At 45.0% G+C, this 13,543-nt stretch overlaps 1 protein-coding gene across 1 annotated transcript in view; it reads left to right on the forward strand.

The window, feature by feature from the left end:
• Positions 1–256: 256 nt before the first annotated feature.
• The window catches only part of UBTD2 (ubiquitin domain containing 2), a 44,481-nt gene continuing 31,194 nt past the window's right edge, over positions 257–13,543 (forward strand). The window contains exon 1 of the mRNA XM_028717696.2: positions 257–745. Within this exon, the coding sequence (XP_028573529.1) occupies positions 676–745 (70 nt within the window). The 5' untranslated portion in view covers positions 257–675. The remainder of the gene's footprint in view (positions 746–13,543) is intronic.

Below are 13,543 nucleotides of genomic sequence, written 5' to 3' on the forward strand. Positions count from 1 at the left end.
TGTGCAGAGGGCAAGTCCCAGGCCTTCCCCAATGGTTGCTTGGGAAGAGGGCGGAGGGCTTGACAATTCAGCCCCTTAAATAATGGCACCTCGTCCCTCTTGGGACTCTTTCCCATGTCAGGAAAGGAGCCAAGCGATTGTGAAGCCCGGCTGGGGAGGAAAAAGTGAGGCTCCTGCGGGTCTCCGGCTTCCACGAGGCAGTCGGTGCTCGGGTGCTAAGCCACCACCAGCCTCTGCGCTCCGGGAAGTGGAAAGGCTCGTATTTCCCTCGGCGCTGAAAAGAAAGAGGAGCTCCTCCCCGAGAGGCGGAGGCGGCGGCATGGCCGGGCAGCCCCACGACAGACCCCAGGACTGCCTTTGCTGCTGCTGCCGCCGCCCCCTCCTCGCCGCTAGAGCTCCTTCTCCGGCCCGGGCGCTGCCGCTATTGTGGCGGGCCTGCCCGCCTTGACAGAGGCCGCGGCGGTGGGATCCCCGCTCGCCAGCGCCGGGGCGGGCGCCTGAGCGCAGGAGGCGGGCGCTGAGGCGGGGCCGGGGCGAGCGCAACAAGGAGGAGGAAGGGGGCGGCGGCTCCGGAGCCAGCGCGCCTGCCCGACCGGCGGCGAGAGCGACGGGGACGGAGGAGCTCGGGCGAGGAGGAGGAGGAGGCGGGTCTCCGGGCCGGGGCGGCCGGGCCCCATGGGCGGGTGTGTGGGCTCCCACCACGACTCCTCGGGCAGCCTCAACGAGAACTCGGACGGCACCGGAGGTGAGAGGAGGAGGAGGCGGCGGCGCCAAGGGGCTGGGGCTTCGCTCGGCCGAGGCGGGGAAGGGGAGCGCGCAGAGGCGGCAGCTGCTGCTCCTCCACAATGGGGAGAGAAGCCGGGAGGGGCCCACACGCCCTCCCGCGGCTTCTCTGTCGACATCCCTCGCCTTCCTCGCTCTCTCTCTCCCCCCCACCCCCCAAGAGGCAGCGCCTCGCTTCCCCCTTCGCCCCTTCCCAGCGGAAGGGGGGGTCTTCTTTTCAACTTTCCTCAACTAAAAAGGGTCTCCAGGCGCTCGCTTAGGGGTATTTCTGGGCCCGGGGGGCAGGGGCTGGGCGTAAGGGGCAGGGCCCTGACCTGCAGGGGGCGAGGTGGACAAGGTGGGATAGCCCACCCCCTTCCTTTCTCGTTGCCCAGGTATGGAAAAGAATTGTTTCCCTTCTGTACTCCAGTTGCCAGAGTCTCCCCACCCACACTTGAGGCACCCACACCTTGAGAAAGGCAACTTAACAATCCTCTTTCTCTTCTGAATACTTTTAACTATTTTGAGCTTCGTTATTGTTGTTGTTGTTGTTATTGTTATTATTAAAAGTATATTGTTTGTTTTTATGGTACATCCTGCCATTTGGGGGGTGTATTGAGAAGTTGAAAGGTAGGGTATAGAAGTCTCTTCATAAATTACCGGTGTGTGGGCCACCGCCTCCCTTCTCTTGACTTTGCTTATTCAAATGTACATGATGAGAAAGTGGCTTTCTTCTTGTCAGTATGGCTTTTCTTGAACCTCCCTTCCACGTACTTAGCAGATAAACATATATTGTGCCAAAGGATGGAATTCTTACTGGAAACAATCATCTTCCTTAAAGTGGACTGAACTCAAAAGTTGTAGGTTTGTGTACGGTAATTCATATCTGCCTGTTATTCAGCTTTGCAAAGATTTATATGTTGATCAAACTGATGGTGGTGGTGATGATGATGATGATGGAGTTTTCTCTCTGAAATGGTTCTACTCTGTCACCTGAAGATCACTTACCTGCCACTTTAGGGTTTTGTACCCAGTTTTCTTCTAGTTAAATGTTGATACATCTCCCCCAGTTTAAATAACTTTAAATACTGTCTACCAATTTTTCTTAACTGCACATGTATTTAAAAGGGCAAATCATGTGGCAACACCAAATTTCCATTCTCCTTTAACAGATGGTTATTTCAGTCACCATATCAGTATTGCTCTCTATAGCATATTATTGCTTATGGATTTGTGTTAATATCTTGGGACTTTGTGTTGTTAGATGCATTTTTAAATGCCAGAGTGTTACGGTTCACAAAGCTACTTTATATTACAATTGACATTCAGGGGTAATGTTTGTATGGGATAAATTTCTGAATTGTCAGGGTTGCACGGCATTTAGCTATAGAATTCCCATTAGAGGAGATTGGATTTCAGTACCTACACCCTCAAACAACATGTAAAAATTGAAAAGACCTGCTTAATAAGTTATCAAAACCAAGGACAATGGGGGATAATGTAAAATTAACTAGGCTTAAAGTGGAAGCTGCGATGTAGCTGAAACCATGAACTGTACCTAGATAATTCACTATGCCTATGTAATGTCACCCATTATTAAGAAACTACCACACTGGCTAAGTATTATGAGGCAATGCAAGGTCATAGAAGATACACCTGTAAACCATGAACTTCCTGGCTTTTTTATGTTATCCTTCTGATCATCAAAGTAGGTTTTTTTCCCAACACAGGGCATGATACATCTTAATATAAATTTATAAGATAAACGATTCAGTGGAATTGTGGCTGCTTCTTATCAAGATTTCCCTATTAAGGTTTTGTGAATATCTTACATACACATTATACATTGCTGTATTTTGGTGCAAAGAGCCTAATATCCGTGTTACAACAGCTGGATTTTCTAGGATGCCCATCTGTTCAAATCATATACTAGAGTGCAAGCTTGAGGATCAAAGGATAAATACATTTAAAGCTATTTCACTAAAATGAGATCTAGTATGATTCCACTTCAATTATGTGGCATCCAGGCATGATTCTTAAATGCATGAAAGTTTCTGCAATTTCTATGTGTACGCATGTGCGTATCCTACGTAAGGTTTTCTTTCCTAAAAATAAAATATATGATTGAGCCATTCTATTAAAAATTAATGTACCGTAATCTACCAATCAAGATGTCAAAGTACACCTTTCTCTTGTTCTCAAAAGGTAAAACCTTTCTTAAATATGTGATTGTGGTAAGTGTACAATCTGACTAAAAGTCTCTCAAGGGAAACTCTGTTTTGAAGTTTCAAGTGGGTTGCTGAGAACACTAGAGCACAAGTTTTGGAACAGCCTTACTGAGTTTGAGGCTAGGCTTGCTAGCCCACTAGGTCACTCCTGTCTCTAATTTCACTTGCAGTGCTAGGTCACAGAATATCAATTTACAGGCTCCTGCAAATTATTACGATGAGATCTTGTGCAGTAGGAAAACATTTTAGAGGCAAATCTCAAACCAGAAGCAGATATAGCTTGTGAAATTACACAGAGTCCAGAGGTAATAAGAAGTTATTACTGTTCATAAGTCACCACTGATCAATGAAGTTCCTGTAATAATCCCTTTCTCTCTTATTACTTCCATCAAATATGCAATATACTGTAGACTTTGAAAGACATTAAAATTTGCTGGATGTCGTAATGCATATGTTAAGTACATGGGTGTGCATATGATATAAAATGTCAGGATACATCTTTTCAACCACTTTGGTATAATTTTGATCTCTCTTTGCAGTTTTCTGTGATAGACATCAGTGCAATTAGACTTTTATAATGGGGGGGGGGGGGACCTGTGCCTTCCAGATGTTGGCAGACTCCCTTCTCTCATCAGCCTAAACCACTGTGGTCAGTGTTCAGTGATGATGGGGGCTATAGTAAAGACACAGGTCCCCGCTTAGCTGCTTTATGGGGAAATAATTTGTCCAATATAAATGAGATATGGTACTTAGGCAAAAAAAAAATGTATTGGGTGGCTATTTATTTATTTTTTCATTTATGAGTTGGTTCTTAGAAATCATTTTTGTTTTCAAGGGGTTTTCTAGCTTCGTCTGCATGAGGAGGAGCCTCAACTGAAGGTAGTCTGCTGGGTAGCTGTTTCGTTAGCAAGCAGTCTATGTTTGATATTATTATTTATTAAATTTCTACATCACTCCTCGTATGAGGGTTACAGGGTAGTTTGCAACATAAAAACACGTAAATTTACATCCCATCCTAATAAAGCTGATATATGCCGTATTTTTCGCTCTATAGGACGCACTGGACCATAGGACGCACCGGACCATAGGAGGGGGAGAACACGGGGGGGGGGGAATTCTCCCCCTCTCTGCTCAGCGCCCCTTCAGCGATGCAGCAGGAGAAACGGAGCCCCTTCCATTTCTCCTCCCACTTCGCTGAAGGGGCGCTGCTCAGAGAGGGAAAACTGTGCAGCGCCTCTCCAGCAAAGCGAAGCCTGGAGAGCAAGAGGGATCGGTGTGCACCGACCCCTCCTGCTCTTCAGGCGGCTATCCACAAGCCTTCTGAGCACAGCGAGAACTCCTGCTGCTCTCCGAAGGCTTGCGGATAGCTGCCTGAAGCCCCTGGAGCGCAGCGCGAACTACCACTGCGCTCAGGGGGTTTCAGGCAGCCTTGCCTCCGCTCCCGGAACTTGCGGGGCGGGGGGCGGGGGAAGCCCGAGCTTCCCCCGTCCCCAGCCACCAGAACAGGTCCGAGAGCGGCAGCAAGGTTGCCCGCAGCCTTGCCTCCACTCCCAGAGCTTGCGGGGCTGGGGGCGGAGGAAGCCCGAGCTTCCCCCATCCCAAGCCACCAGAACAAGTCCAGGAGCGGCGGCAAGGTTGTGTGAAACCTTGTCTCCGCTCCCAGAGCTTGCGGGGCGGGGGGCGGGGAAAGCCCGAGCTTCCCCAGCCCCCAGAACAGGTCGGGGAGTGGCGGTCCCCTCTCCCTCCTGGGGAAAAGCCCGCAGGAGCCGCGCGAAGTTGTGTGCGACTCTTGGGGGCTTTTTCTGTCTGCCTCCCTCTTGCATTCGCACCATAGGATGCACAGACTTTCCCCCTTAGTTTTTAAGAGGGAAAAAGTGCATCCTATGGAGCGAAAAATACGGTACATGCGATCAGATCACTAGGCTGCATCAGATCAAACTGACTGCTATGACATTTTGAAGTTCTCTCAGCTTTACTGAACTAGGGTTGCCATATATTGAAGAGCAAAAAAGAGGAGAGCCCAAGCCGCTGCCAGCCTGAGCTGGGAAAAGAGGCGTGGGGGGCTACCACACTAGCGCACCTCTTTCCCCTGCTCAGGCCAGCAGTGGCTGCGGCATGCAGAGCAGCCTGAGCCACTGCCAGCCCAAGCAGAGGCAGGACCCCAGCTCCTACCTGATGTTCGCTGCAATGGCCTCGCTTTATTGTGGCGCTTCCTCTTCTGCAGCACAGCGTCGTCCTGAGCATGCATGTGCCCCCCAACCCCCCCAAAAATCTCCCAAACCCGAACATTTCCTTTAAAATGTAAAAACCTGCCCGGATGGGCATGTTGGCCCCCCAAAAACGGACATGTTCAGGTTTTCCTGGACAAATGGCAACCCTGACTGAACATCATTTGGACTAATCTTGTGCTGCAGTGGTTTAGATTATTTCATTTGTGTGCCTAATTCAGAATCAGTTCAGTTTAGTCCCACACTGATTAAATATATTCTCTCTACTGAAGTGGGCAGTTACAGGCTTTGCAGCTTAATTTTTCCCGTTGGAGTTTTTGTTGATAAACTCTTTATTATTCAACTCACTCTGTTAAGGATATATCTCATTAGAAATTGTGAGTGTTTGTTTTCTTTTTTCAAAGTTCAGCAAGGCCTTCTGTTGCTTGTACAGAACAAAGAGAAGAGATCCATATTTGAAATATGGGCCTTGTAAGCCATTACAGATTTAAACCTGTGGTCTGCAGCTGTCTGCTGCTGTTTTTTCTGACACATGCCTTGCCTGTTCATGGTATGAAGCTCGCTAACAGTTCAGCTTCATTGATTTGTTATCATCCTGTCTTCTGAAGTATCCTAAGATGACCAGTGACTACCAGTAAGAATCATATAATTGCACACACTGGTGACATGTTAAAAAAGCCACTAAGTGTAAAGCCTTAACTGTAGTGCCAAATATAGCACTTGGACTGTACTTTTGCTAACTGTTGAAAAGAAAATCCTTACATAAATTCAGAGTAGAAGTAGGCTACTTATTCAGTAGTACTGACCATGTTTGAAATCTCTGATGAGTTGGAAAGGCGAGTTTGCATTTAAAGACTGCTTTCATTTTCTGTCTCTTCTCTCTGTATCAGATCTGTGATTGTCTTGCTGCTATCTGTCATTGGAAGTCTATCAATTTTATGAAAATCAGGATAGCTAAGTCCTAGGGTGATGATTCCACCCCCAATACTTTTTTCCAAACTGGTTGTGTGGTTGCTTGCTCTTCCATACAAACTTGAAGCCTTGGTGGTTTTGCCTCCTGCTAAAAAAGAAAAGTGAAATCAGTCTTGTTTCTAACCTTGCTCTAAGTGTGGTATATAAATAACAGTTGTGTGTGTGTCAATATATTAAACTTCTATAATGCCAATTCTACTGTTTCGAGGGTGGCATTAGAATGCTTGTGAGTTCTGAATTTTTGACGTGACCAGTTTTAGCTCATTGCTTGCGGTTGTTCTTCCTATCGAAGAAAGAAGCCAAATTATTTGTTTAATGAAAGTCTCATGTCTTAGTTTTTCTAATCCATTTGTGAGGAGCTTCTGGACCTCTGCTAATAAGAATTTGGGATTCTGATGGGGGGTTCGTGCTCCCTCCTGCAGAAACTGGGGTGAATAGAAAAAGGGATTGCCACACAAGCAATTCTTGTGAAGAACTCTGCCTCCACTGTGCTGTATTCTGATGCCCCATTCTCTATCATTTATCATAGTAGTTGCCCCTCCCCTATTCCCAGTAGGTTTCTTGGGCCATTTCATAGTTAAGGTAGAGCAGTGTTTCCCAACCGGTGTTCCGCGGCACACGAGTGTGCCATGAGACGTTGCCTCGTGTGCCGCGAGATGCCTGGAGGGAGGCGGGCGAGTCGGGCGGCGAGAGGCGGGGCGGCGGCGGCGAGGAGAGGCCGCGCCTCCTGCTGTTGCCTGGCGCTCCTCCTCGCAGCCGGAAGCGCTGCCTGGGCACCTCCGCGCGACTCTGCCTCGCTGGGTTTGGTCTCCCAGCAGAGACGGGTCACACGCGCCCCTCCCTCCCTCCCTCAGCCTGCGCGGAGGGAAAGCCAGAGAGAGGCATCGCTCCTGCGCGGCGGGAGAGGGAGCAGCCGGAGCGATGCCCCAAACGAACGCATGGGACCGGAGGGGAAATCCTCTCCGAGGCGGATTGAGCGCAGCTGAGAGAAGCCTTTCGAGGAGCTGCCGTGTCCCCTGGAAACCCCCTTCCCAGCTCTGCCTCAGCCGCCGCCGCCTCAGTTGCCGCCGTCCCTCAGTCCCTCGCTCTGCTGCCTCCTCCCACCCCCAAAGCTTGGAGGTTCCCCAGCAAGGGGGAGGGAAAAAACTTTCACTTTTGTGCGTCCCTCCCGGCGTGACGCTGCGCGCTGACGTCACGGGGCGGGGCTTTAATGGTGGTGTGCCGCGAGATTTTTTTTCAGTAAACAGGTGTGCCGTTGCCCAAAAACATTTGGGAAACACTGAGGTAGAGGCCCACCCTTGAAATAATGGATTGAGGGAAATGCTGAAACTGCATGTGATGAACTAGTCTTTCCCGCACCGCCAATGTGGAAGAGATACAAAATGTAAACTTTTTTTACCATTTTGTTAGTGGGAGACTAGTCCTACAAACGTGACAAGCAAAGCTAAGCCTGGATTAGGTTCCTTTTCTAGAGTGGACTAGCAAGAGCATGAGGGAGTGGGGAGTGGGAAATCAGTGCAGTATCAACACATGGTTAGAAATGCACTATAAATATCAGAAATGCATTATTATTATTATTATTATTTGCTGCCCATCAGATTGAGTTGCCCCAGCCACTCTTTGAAATTCTTTTGAGATTTTATTAAGATGTACTCATGTATAAATAGAGCCAAAGCAATTTGGAACTGTGCAGGCAAACTCTCTCAACTTGAATTTAGCTTCGGGAATTGTAATGAGCAAGATTATACATGGAGTAATGGAAGTCCGACAATCATATTCCCAAGGCCTCTAAAGTTGCATTCTAAGGCTGTGGGAGTGGATTGTGCCCTTAGTGATGGTGCGGTTGGGTAGCAAGGGGTTTAATACGATGTATGCATGAATGAGCAGTGTGCTAATCTAAGCGGAGAAGAGTTGGTGATCACTGCCCCATTGCCTGACTGGATGCAGCTCAGTTGCACTAGAAATACTTAACAAAATATGTTGCAACTGGATAGTGTCTAAATAACTTCATTTCTCCTATTTCCATTTCCATTTACAATTAGCATTGCCCATCTTTTGAATGGCCTTCTACATGTATGTATCAGAACAGCAGTTGTGCATTATTTATTGTAATAGAAACTTTCCACAGTTTAACATTACATGGCAGTGTTATTTTAACTACTGGGTGCTAATTGTCCGATAACATGGTTTCTGCTCATTCTCTCAAACTGCTCCTTTCATGAACTATTATTCATTATTTTGGTAAATGTAGGCCATGCATTTATACTATTGCAAGGAAACTTAACTGGTTAAAAAGTACTATTTCTCTGTAGTTGGCGGACTCCACCTCAGCGAGGTTTCCAGCAACTCCCGTAGATCATTTTCTCTGTAGAACAAGAGAAGCAAATGGGCTTTAAAACTCTGGTGGGGGTTTCCATTCACTGTTATGCAGATATAATGCTGTCATTGTGATCTAAAGTTTTAAAGTGATTATAAAAGCAGTGTCATTGCTTAAAACTGTTCTGTTCTGTTAGAGGATGTGTATGTGTGTTTATGATATCTATGAAAGACTGTAGCTCAGTAGGAGAGCCATCTCCAGGTAGGGCTTGAAGTATTTCCTTTTTTGAAACCCTGGGAAAACCAGTGTAGACCAATGGTCTGGCTTAGTGTCAGTCGGCCTTCCATAAGTCTAATAGCAATATTCTTGCCTCGGAACTGGGAAGCTATCTGCCATCAGCCAGGGACCATTAGGAGGTCCTTCCCAGGAACAACATGGCAAAGGGGAGATTAAAGCGGCCCCATACCTTGGCCAGAAAAGGAGCTGCTTCAGGGACCTTTATTCCAACCTCCCTGCCAAAAAGAAGACCCCACAGTACTTCAGCGGCAAGTTGCTGTGAGACCACAGAACTGAAGGAAGGTATGTTCTGGCCATATACATTGACTAGGGGACTAAGGGCTACCTACTCAGTTGTGAGGTTTGGGGGTGGGGTATTATTACAACCATAAGCCATCCTGAAGATCATTCATTTGTAGGGGGGTAGTATATCAGAGAAATGGGACGCGGGTGGCGCTGTGGGTAAAAGCCTCAGCGCCTAGGGCTTGCCGATCGAAAGGTCGGCAGTTCGAATCCCCGCAGCGGGGTGCGCTCCCGTTGTTCGGTCCCAGCGCCTGCCAACCTAGCAGTTCGAAAGCACCCCTGGGTGCAAGTAGATAAATAGGGACCGCTTATTAGCGGGAAGGTAAACGGCGTTTCCGTGTGCGGCTCTGGCTCGCCAGAGCAGCGATGTCACACTGGCCACGTGACCCGGAAGTGTCTCCGGACAGCGCTGGCCCCCGGCCTCTTAAGTGAGATGGGCGCACAACCCTAGAGTCTGTCAAGACTGGCCCGTACGGGCAGGGGTACCTTTACCTTTACCTTTATATCAGAGAAATTGCTGTAGCATTGACAGAGCAATGCTATGCATGCTTACTCAGAAGTAGAACACACTGTGTTCAACGGGCCTTAGTCCCATTGGTTGGTATACATTAGTTTGTTCTGAAACTCAATAAAATACCCTATTTTTCCATGTATAAGACAACCTTTTTCTGATTTTTTGTGATAAATTGAAGGTCGTCTTATACACGGGTTAATATGCTAAGTAAGCGAGGGCTGGTGCTGTGGTGGTAGCAGGAAAATGTTGGAGAGGAGGCTGCTTACCCACTCTTCCCGCCTTAGGAAGAGTATTTGGTGAGTGCCAGTATGCAGTGTATTACGGCACCAGTTGTGTCAGCCAGAGTGGGGGATGCTCGAAAAGCTGCTCAACAGCTCAGCAAACTTACAAAAGCAGCTCAGCAACTGTTGAGGGCTCCCCAAAATAGGGGTCGTCTTATGCATGGGGTCATGTTATACATGGGAAAATACGGTAATATTCAAACAAAAGCAAACACAAAAATATACAAAATGAAACCATATTGTGTTGGTGGTGTTGTGCATTTTTTTGTAGCCCAAGACTGTTACGGAATCACTGTTGTTTCCTAGAAATAAAAAAGTGTTGCTGACCCAAGATCGGTGTAACTGTTCTAGCAAAATAGGTAGTTGTGGACCTCTTACAGAAAAGTAAAACATTTCAAGAACTCTGTGTGTATTTGCAGTGAAGAAATACTGTGTTGTTGAATAAGCAGAAGTAAGTCCTTTGAAACAATGGATGGATATTTTGGAAATGTTTTCTAAGGAGTGAGGTGAAAATATTTTGATTTAATAGACATAAGTTATTGACAGTTAAGATTTCATCTTCTTTCTTAGAGCTCGGTGTTTTGAATGTAGTGTGGAGGTCATGAGTTTCCAACTTGATGCTAATTTTGCATATCTTACTGGTACAGTACAAAACTATGAACAGTCGAGACCAACTGTCTCCAAAGTCTAGATTATGACTCCACTTGGTTTGATTAGTAAGGTTGCAGGTGCACAATTTGTAAGATTAAAAAGGTTTGTCATTCTATAAAGTTCAGCTTTAGGTACCAGCAGCCTTCATATTTACCCCACTTTTTAAATGAAAAGTTTTTCAGTAATCCATCACATGAAGCAAGCAAGAATGTTAGAATAAGTTTTAAATGTTAAATTTTAACTGATGCTTACATACTTCTTGGTGCTTTTTGAGTGGTAGCTAACATTCACATTATTCATAATTTACAGGAGCTAATGGTTTTAGTTCACTCTGTTATAACCACAGACTTGTTCCGTAAATTAATTTCAACCATAAACTACCATAAATGTAGCATGTGACCACCATAGAGAAATTGAGGATTCTCTGCAGTTAATTATGAATTGTGAACAAGCCTTTTATTTTATTTTAGGTGGTGGAACAGTAAAATAATTACACGTTGTCTCTTCCTATGATTACTGCCGTTTGTTGTAAATTCCAAAACTTTAAAGATGCCAACATTAAAAAATGCATGTTTTAACTTTGAATGTTAAACAGTTTTGGGTGGTTTACTCAACCTAGGTTTACTCAGAGTAGACCATGCACATTAATTTAATGGGTCTATTCTGAGTTAAGCAACTTGTACTTCCATGGTAGTATTATGCAAAAAGCACAGTGATTTATTATTTCACTGTATTGTCATGAACTTGGTGGAGTCATCAAGAAATGTGGTGGTCTCTCTCCAATTTTCTAGCATGTATCCTGAGATAGCTACAATGGAATGAATTGCACTGCCTTTGGAACTTACTTTTCCTGTATAGATTCCCACCACAGTCTTCTTTGCCCCATTTTCTTGAAATCAGTTATCCTGCTGCTAGGCAGAACCACCAATCTGCTGAGAATGTCTAGTTATCTGCTTTAAAATGTCAATAACTACAGTGAGTATGTTTGCACAACTGAACACCTCTGGATTTTAATCTCCCCTCCCCACCCACAATTGTATTTGACTCTTTTAGAGTTTCAGTTTGAATGCATTTTTCTCATTTCTTCTGATAAAGGTTGATGATCTATACAGGCTTGAGTATATCTTTCTTACAACAATGAACGTGGGCTATGAATTTGAAAGCTGCATCTTGCATTTTATGTTTCTGTCATCTTCCTTGGCTTTGCTTATAATTTTTTGTTTCTAAATTTTTACAGGTAAGGCAGAATATATACCTAAAGAACAGGGATCCCTCAGTATTCTAAATAATTTAGTAGGATAGCTATTCAGTCTCCTGCAATACAGGAAATTCTGAAGGTGGCAACATTATTAGTTATTCCTTTTGGGATCATGTGTGCGTTTATTTCTTTACTTCTGCTACTGGATTCAGTAGTGCTTTGTGGTTGTGGTAACCACCTTAATTTGCAACATGAGCTGCTAGCTGTCAATAACTTCCCAGCCATACGGAACATACATTATATCTGCAACCTGACATTTCTGACTGGTTTTTGAGATGTGCTAAATTTTACCTTGCTGGATTCTGTAGGCAGACAGCTCTCCATATGGTCACAGTTACGACATGGCATTTATAGGCAACTATCTAGTGTGCAAGTAACCGCCTGAATACTGAGGTATGTCCTGCAGAATTACACATTAAAAATATTAAAATAGCAAAACACTTTCCTCACTGTGACAGTTAAACTTTACAACTCAGTCATTTTTGCTGAAATGGTGTTGTGAGGTCTCTTAGAGTTAATTCAACATACTTCGAAACATCTGTGATTTGCTGTAATATGACCAAAAAAAAAAACCCTGACTAGTATTCTTGTTACAGTGGTGCCCCACAAGACGAATGCCTCGCAAGACGGAAAACCCGCTAGACGAAAGGGTTTTCCATTTTTTAGTTGCTTCGCAAGACGAATTTCCCTATGGGCTTGCTTCGCAAGACGAAAATGTCTTGCGAGTCTTGCCATTTTTTTTCTCGCTCCCCCCCCCCTTTTTTCTAAGCTGCTAAACCGCTAATAGCCTTTTAGCAGCTCAGCCGCTAAGCCTTTAATAGCCGCTAAGCCGCTAAACCACTAATAGCGCTAATCCGCTAAGCCACTAATGGGGTTGCTTCGCAAGACGAAAAAACCGCTAGATGAAGAGAATCGCGGAACGGATTCTTTTCGTCTTGCGAAGCACCACTGTAATTGCATTAACCTGAACATGGTCTCTTAGGGGTGTAGTTGGATGCACAATAGAGATTTTGCAGAGATTACTAATTGTCTGTTAAACAAAAATGAATGCAACAACACAAGAAAATTATTTGGAGATGAGCAGACGAAATTTTTTGAAACACATTTTGAAACTGTGACAAAGTAATGTCTTCATTTGGTGATATAGCAAGAAGAAAAATGCAGGAAAGCATGTAAAGAATGTACCATTTTGAACGTATTATAACTTCTGCACTCAAAACACAATCTGCAATATGATTTGCATTTGCATTGCCAGGATTATTGTTTTTATTACTGAAAAAAACTTAAGAAACACAACATCCATTTGTTTACACAAAATAAGACCCATTCTTATTCCTCCCTTGTGTGATTACCATTTGTTTAGCATAGACATTTTGTTGGCCAATTACAATCATGTTGCTTCCCCCCCCACACACACACATTGATTTCTATGAGCTGCCCTGGGAGAAATTTAAAAGTGGCTTCTTAACGTGAACCAGGAAATGACCTGTCTAGGCAATGAGATGATTCTCATTGATATTTTCTGGTCTACCTTGTTCTCAAATTATTGGATTTCTTTCTACATTATGGATTTCCTGTAGCTTAAAATGTAGAATGGAAAGTAGTTTATCAAATATACATGAGGAAAACATAAGATGGCAGTTTTTTTAAAAAATAGACTTCCTTTCATTGAGAGGTAGTCTTGCCAGAGGTTAAAACATTGGCATCTTACGTAGGTAACATGGAACTGTGCCACAGTACAGTCATACCTCGT

The sequence above is a fragment of the Podarcis muralis genome, chromosome 2 (genome assembly GCF_964188315.1).
Source record: "Podarcis muralis chromosome 2, rPodMur119.hap1.1, whole genome shotgun sequence".
Lineage (NCBI taxonomy): Eukaryota > Metazoa > Chordata > Lepidosauria > Squamata > Lacertidae > Podarcis > Podarcis muralis.